General features: G+C 41.9%; 1 protein-coding gene across 1 annotated transcript; it reads left to right on the forward strand.

Annotated features, from left to right (window-relative positions):
• The first annotated feature begins 6245 nt into the window (after positions 1 to 6245).
• rprma (reprimo, TP53 dependent G2 arrest mediator candidate a) lies at positions 6246 to 6554 on the forward strand. Its single transcript, XM_076111973.1, has one exon. The coding sequence runs from the start codon at positions 6246 to 6248 to the stop codon at positions 6552 to 6554; it is 309 nt and encodes a 102-aa protein (XP_075968088.1).
• Positions 6555 to 7973: the final 1419 nt, after the last annotated feature.

A 7973-nucleotide genomic window follows, 5' to 3' on the forward strand; every position in this document is an offset into this window, starting at 1 on the left:
GACAGGAATCGCGATCATTACTTTAGTCTACATGCTGTCATTCGGGACGAAAGTCAATCATTAAGGCCAGGATAACCTCAAAACTATCAAAGTAGAAATAAACATAATTTCAGCAAAATCTGTGAGGAACCACATTTAAGGTGGATCAATATTCACCTCTTGTGAAAGTAATTAGTTTTCACCTTTATCCAGACTTCACCTTTATGCATTTTAGAGCTCTACACAATCAGTGATTACAGCATTTTCCCATTTATTTATTTAACTTTTCCAACGATTATGTTAGTGGAATGTCACATTACACAAAAGGTAGAATACATTTGAGGTTATGAGTTAGATTTGGTACAGATGTGCAGTTAAGTATGTTAGAGAACTATGTGTTGTACTTGTATACAAGTACAACACTGCTTCAACAGAGTAAACTGTTTCAACAGTGTCGTCATAAAATGTATTAGTTACATTCATTAGGTCATGGTGGTTTGTAGTGCCACAGCAACCCCTGGCATCATGTTACTGTACATCACATAAAGATGATCCCAGTAAGGTCCACTGCAGGGAGGTAAGCAGCTTTGACATTTAGGGAAGAAAATGAGAGAACTGGTCTCAAATCAGAAATCAGTATCGGCAGATACCCTGAGTTAATTAAGGTGAGGTGAAAAGGTGGGCTTGGTGCGTCCTATTTGACCAAGATATGCCCAAAGTGAGACAGTTTACGGTTTAGTGTATGTAAAGGGGTTGTTTGGCATTTGTGTACTGCAGTTTATTGTTAATTATCTCCTCACATTTACACCAATACCAATATAATGTGCGATGAGCTAATAGAGAGAGACAGAGAGAGAGAGAGAGAGAGAGAGAGAGTATAGAGTATAGAGTATAGAGTACAGTGTACAGAGTATAGAGTATAGGAAAATACATTATTAGGCCAAGCAAACCTCATATAAGAGCTGCAAGCAAAGTTGGCAAGTAGTATTGTGGCTCTGGGAAAAACAAGGCACATTGTGGATCATAATGGTCACACACTATAAATTTAAAAATAATCAACTCATATTATCACAGTGTAAAACAGCACACAGTGCAATTTAGCCTCTGCATTTTACCCCTATTTGTATTAGGAGCAGCTACTATACTGCTGGCCGGGTAGCAGTTTGGGGGCCTCGTGCCATGCTTAAGGGCACCTTGGCTGTGCTCGGGCAGCACACCGGCGCCTGTCCAGCTACTAGTCCACACTCCTTACTTGGTCTGTGCTGGGACTTGAACCGGCCAGGTCCCTCAGACTGAGCTACTGCCGTTCTCTGTATTTGTCACTTGTACCACTGTATCTGAATTACTGTGTGGCGGTGTAAGGGTAACACCTAGACAAGCACAGTGCACGCATTAATGAGTACTACAAAAAACAACCATCAGGATAATAAACAATGTAGGATATTGAGAACACACTTTACAGTCACACACTTTGAAGTTCATAGATCTGGTAGATTTAACTTCACAACTTAAATACAAAGCAACATTGCTGAATTTATTAGCGTTATTTAAGTTATAGAAACGGGTCGGACCACATAAGTGTTTATTTCTGCCTACTCCTTTTCACACATATATTTATTTATTTGCACTACATGTACTGTTTTTACATTTTAATGGTAGTTCTTGTTTTGTTTTGTTATTATTTATTATGTTCAAAATCAATCTACCAAATATTGGACGATATACTGGTCCAAATGATTTATCTGTAAAGCTCTAATACCTATATGTTTATATAATAATAATAATGCCAAATTGAGTTTGTAAAGGTTGGTACCAGAAGACGGTGACCGGCAGGAGTGAGGTCCACCTCCGGCTTTATTTCTCCTTTTTTTATTTAACAGAGTTTTTCTTATCTTTGGTATTTTCTTTATTTTAAAAGGGGGGTTACGAGTGTCATTGCCTTTGGTCGCACACAGAACTTAAGGGTGATGGTCCATAGGAGGTCACACCAACTTCCTATATTGGACTGTCCCCCCAAAGCCTCCACATGTTTCCGTTTCAAAGCATAAGTGAATGCTCATTTCCCCTTTACAGACTTCTCCCACTTCATCAGTAGTGCTGGCTCAGACCATCTGGGAAGCTTTCACACCAGAGGCAATTTGTGGAGGTTAGATATCTCATTGGCATGGAATGTATGCCTCACAACATTTCTGATGAAAAACAACATCATTTTCTGTCAAATAGGATTTCTACTTGACTGAAATTATAGGTTTGTGTTGACTGAAAGGCTTATGAAAGTATAATCAGAATGGAAGTGGGATGATGGGGGAAAAAATGCTCAGCCACAGAGAATCAAACACAGAAATACCCTTAGCCCTTTATGCATTCAGAAATATATCCGCTACAATATACATCACACAGTGCAGTACATATACTTGTACATATACCTTAGTGTGCATTTAACCGCAAATGCATATATGTAAAACAACTTACCCCACCTTTGACTTGTCTGACTTGTGGAAAATGCCTGAAGCATCGCCTGTGGGGAATCTGACAGTTTCCCTTATCTTTCACTTGCAGCATAGTAATGATTTTTGCACTCCACACACACACACACACACACACACACACACACATTGTCCTCTCCCCTCCCTGTCTAAATGTCCATCACAGGGTCTGACACCGCTGCCCTGGGCTAACTCTTATCTCATTCAAAAACAAGGCAGCCTCTGTCCAGCTGCATCAAGAGCTTCAGACTCAGATCGCAGTGCGGCGGATGATTTCAGAAAGACAGAATTCACACAACTTTCACTGACATCTAACCAGAGTAGAGGGACATCATCTAGACTTCTAGATAATGAGTCTAATCAAGACCAAAGTCTCAGTAAAGTAGCATATCATCTCAGCTCACATATCGTAAACAGATCTATGATGATTAAGTCTGATGATGTCTATTTGCATCTCGAACCATCTGCTTTGGTGCGTCAGTGGCAGTGACATGTTTGGGTTTGGTACCACCAACCGCGCTGCCGGCAGCTCGCTTGAGTCACGTCCGAAGAGGTCTGAGTCAATTAGTCAAACCATCTGCAAAGAGGAATATTTCTTCACTGCTGTGCACGGCGCTAAAAACAAGTCCCTTCAGTCTTTACACGCCACTTTTTCCAGTATTGTCCAGACAAGTGTAAACCACCAGCAGGCATTATTAATTGCTTCATGGTGTGACAGTTAATTGTTCTGTTAGCAACCCCCTTTGTTGTGAAATGTCTGGTGCAGTGCTATGAGCCAAATTATGTATTCCTCACTTATTCAATAGGAGTAACTGTATGCAATTTGCTAGACTGTTAACTAATTGCTGTCCACAGCAATACAACTGGACTTGACATTGAACCATGGCAGTAATATGAGCGCAAAACATTCGATGACAAAGGCGAAATAAAAGTGAAGCGATCCTGCTCCTTAACCACGAATTCACTCGTGTGTGACCAAGGCAAGGCAGTTTTCTGACATGGACAATTGAGGGATTGAGTGCAATTTTGGTGCCTCGCTCATTGCCACTTTAGAGAGAACATTGATATGCTCAGACCTGTCAGGGTAGGGATTCGAACCAGCAACCTTCCAGTCACCTGCTGTCTCCGCTGTGACGAGCAGAAAGTGTAGCTCAATACTTTTTGAGTGCAGAACAAATTGTGTCCGTGCCATTAAGAGTTGGAAAGTGCTGAAAGTTGGCACTGAATGATGTGTTGTATAATGCACGCTGACCAAACAAATTTAGAAAAAATAACTAAAATACTAAAAACGAAAATAAATTTGGATTGCTCCCTTGCTTGGTACTAAACACTCATATATAGGTACCATGTTAGCATTGGCATCAGTATTGAACCATGCCAATCTGCCATACAGCAGGAACAGGAGGTGATTATAGAGCTGATCCCAATAAGCCCATTTGGCCAATGACTCCAGCTTCTTTCTAACCCAAACACAAAACGATTACATTTACCACTTCTAAAGGTGTGATACACAGTCAGCTGTACTGTACACACACATGTGCATGTATAGATTAGATAGTGATTATACTATTCATTGTGCGATGTGACAAGAGATGGAAACAAACATTGTAATAAAAGCAGTGAAGAGCCAATGAACACAGATACTAAACACAAGGTTACCTTGAATGGGAAAGTATCCATTGAATCTACTGACATGTTGTGTAAAGCAGTTGGACAGCGATATTATTTGCCTTATGGAGGGTGTGCACGCGACAGAAGATGAGGATACTCTCTACTTACCTAAATTACGGATGGAGTGAACCAGTGACCTGTTCCAGCTTCCTCTCAGGCAACGTGTTGAACGCAGACAACATGACCCGATATACTGTACAATTAGTAATGTGAATCAAACTGGGCGAATAGCTCCTGCGAACGCACAACGTCTCGGATCGATGCCTAAATTGCAGTCCATCTCAATACAGAGTAGTCCATAATGCAGTGGGATGCTGTCCGTCCAGTAAAGCCTCCCGTGGTACCTGTTTGGACTCCTTGATATGATCTGCGCCTAGTTGAGCCGCAGTAAACCGGCGAACGCGACCAGATCTCCATTCATTTTTCCCCAATTCGTTTTACCGCAGATGCAACGTATAGTCTCTGCACGCACCTGTTCTGCGACTGAATATGTTAACGGTAGAAGGACAGGGCGAGATAATATTCTGCACAATCTAACCTCAGCTCAGACCGACCTTCAAAAATGTCTCGTTTCCGCTCTCTGATTGGCTGAAAGCGACGTCGCTCATGAAATCCTCTCGCAGTGGACAAGCACGAGCGTCTCGTACATGTAGGCGCGTGCACCGTCCATCGCAGGCAGAATGCAGTTATTAGCACAGCGATTTTAGTGTAAAACATGCAAACATTTTACATTTTGAATTTATTTCTGTTTAGAAGGGGGAGGGAAACCTAACCGTATTACACCTGTGATTTAATTTCAGGTATATGTTGCTTTTCATTTAGCTTAGGGCAACTAATAACATCATATTCTGACCCATATTCATTTAAATTGTGAGATTGACACTGCTGTCTACATAGTAGCTGTTTTAAGGCAGGCCTTTGCAGAATCATGTTGAACAATGCTGCCATCTGCTGCTATGGATGAGAGACATTTGCGGTTGCATTGGTCTCTGGGCAATGTAGTAGCCTAGATCAAATGTAAGCCGATAGCATTTAATTAACATTCAGCAGTTCATAACTCTGATGTACTTTCAATGAAGTAAATTACCTTTTTATTTTAAAGCTGGGACTGTCATTACATTTAAATCAACTATAATTCAACAGCTGACTAATACTACTGTGGTAGATGCACTGTGAGATAAGGCTAACTAACATTCATGATTGCATATATAGATAAACAAACCTTGTGTCAACAACAGACTCAAAGCATCCACTAGATGTCCTAGTTCCTCTTTGATCCAGAGCCTCACGCAGCTGAGCAATTATAACTGATGTCTAATTATAATATGTTAACCACCAATATCTAAAGCACGTCTTTAACCTCTCATTGTCGTTGGTTAGCTTCTGTGGTTCTGTATGGAACACAGTAGTTGTTGGCACATTTGTAGGAAAAGCGCAGGTCTAAATAATAAAACGAATGATGGCTGAATTATATTTAGTTGCTTCAGTTTCAGGGTCCTGAGTCACTGTCACAATCACAGGAACTATTGTGTGTGTGTGTGTGTGTGTGTGTGTGTGTGTGTGTGTGTGTGTGTGTGTGTGTGTGTGTGTGTGTGTCTCTTTCTTAAGTAGATAGATAGATATGCATAATTTCTTAAAGCACTGGTAGCCTACCCAATGTACATAAAGGCTATATTCATATACACACATAGCAGGCTGTACAAACACACAAACAGAACATGATGTACTTCATAGTGTACTTATACGTGCCTTGGTGGTCACTCTTGACACGTGTGCAGTCTGGTCGGATGGCGGCGCTCTTGCTGTGTCGCAGTGCCACTTGTTGTAGCCAGCTGTCTGTCTATTTAACCGGCGGGTTGGTGGATTCATTCTGCTCTGAAACTGGCCACAGACCACATGCAATCGTCAGTGATGCGATGCCAAAGCAGCTTGTTCAACTCCAGAAGAGCGCTGTCTGATCCGAAGGAACTTCTTCAGTTCAGCTTCTTGTCGTCATCTCTCCTGCTCACTTGATGACACATTTCGCAGGGATTGTTCCAAGCGCGTCTTTCCCCTCTCTGCCTCTCACGTCTCTCGCACTGAAAGTTTGCTTTTAACAAAAAAGTGGAAATGAACAACACCGGGTTCAACCAAACGGAGGGCGGACTGCTCAACAAGACCGAGGAGTTCTTCTGCTGCAACTTCTCCTCCGTGGTGACCGATAACGGCTTTGTGGCCGCCGCTCCGGACGAGAGGAGCCTCTTCGTCACGAGGGTGGTCCAGATAGCCGTCATGTGCGTTTTGTCCCTCACGGTGGTTTTTGGCATATTTTTCTTGGGTTGCAACCTTCTCATAAAGTCAGAGGGAATGATCAACTTTTTAGTAACGGACAGGAGACCGTCTAAAGAAGCGGAGGCAGTTATTGTTGGAGCCTACTGACTGCCGAGGACCTTTAGTGATTTGAATCAGATCTGAGGTCTGGTGACAGATGGGAGGCGATGCGAGGATAAACTGCCTAAACAAGCCCCCTGTTTTCATATTGGTAATTAGAAGAAAAAAAAACCTCATTGGTTACCAAACCGTGCTGGTGGCTGCGTCTCACAGGGTTTCACCTCATTCCTTGGGCTTTTTATTGCCAGCAAAGACTCATTCATTACCAATTACAATAGTGCGTTTAAGCCTCTTTGACTGTAAAGTATTCGATCAAGCACTGTTGTACCTTTCAGTAGTTGGAGCACCGTTTGTCAAGCAGCATCCTTTGTCATAGAATGGCAAAGTCTCCGGATTTGCTCTTTGAAAACACCCTCTCATATTGCTAATGCAATAGAGAAATTAATGTAAACATGTACAGTATGTTGTATGTGTTTTTGCATACAATATGCAATGTATTAATCGGTGTATTTCTCTGGATTTCCTGCTGAAGACTGTATGAGTGTCTGCGTGGGTGGTGGAGAAAAGCCCAGCATGCCGTGTATCCTGTTAATTGGAGTAAATTCGTTCTGTAATTAAAGTTTTCCTCTTAATTAAAGTCTATTTTTCTTCCATGAATATTGCCCTCGCCCCGCGCTCTGCCAACGTGATTTAGATTGCAGGAAGAGCTATTTGATGCTGATACGGAGTCATGCTGCTAAGATAGAATATGTTATCAGTGCTATTAAAACCAACAGGGAAGTGGGTGTCTTATGAACATCTATTTATACAAATAGATAGGCATCAGGAGCACTTACTCGGGTATACATGTGAGGAGCAGTGATTTTTGAATGGAGAAGAAATGGCTTCAAACAATTTTCCTCTCATCCCCCCCCCCCCCCCCCCCATAAATAGTCACAATCTAAATGTTACTTAAATTCATTTAACTGAAAGTAATTTTTTCTTTATTCGTAAAAGGTATCGTCCAAACATCAAATCCTTCATATTATCTGAGGGTGTTGTGTAGACTTCTATTTTCTGACCGGGTCAGTCGATTTTGATCAATGCAGTGTTTTACGTCCGTCCTCCTTCCTCTCAAAGCATCTGTTGTGTTCTGCTCCCGGCTCACCTGGACGCCGTTCTCCCCAGGGTGGAACCGGCCTTAGAAATGACTTCTCTTGTCAATCCGGGGAAGATGAAGCCACCTGGCAATATGCTGCTGTCTGATTGCCCACCTGTGCTCCACATGCAGAGTTAAATAGTTTGAATCTTGCTTTTTCAAAAAAAATAAAAATAAAAATGTCCTTCACCTCATAGTCTCTCCATCCTCATGTTCCGCTTGTCAAGGCCTTATTCTGTCTGATGATGGATGGCTGCAGCTTTTCAAGTAACACTGAATACTGTCTCAGGCCACACACTTGAAGTCCTCATGCTGTATTTAAAGAAATT

Source organism: Anarhichas minor, unplaced genomic scaffold (genome assembly GCF_050575085.1).
Source record: "Anarhichas minor isolate MPS153535 unplaced genomic scaffold, ASM5057508v1 ptg000004l, whole genome shotgun sequence".
NCBI lineage: Eukaryota > Metazoa > Chordata > Actinopteri > Perciformes > Anarhichadidae > Anarhichas > Anarhichas minor.

What these genes read in the sequence shown, in the direction of transcription:
- rprma (XM_076111973.1), top strand. Translation starts at nt 6,246, where the DNA reads ATGAACAACACCGGGTTCAACCAAACGGAGGGCGGACTGCTCAACAAG.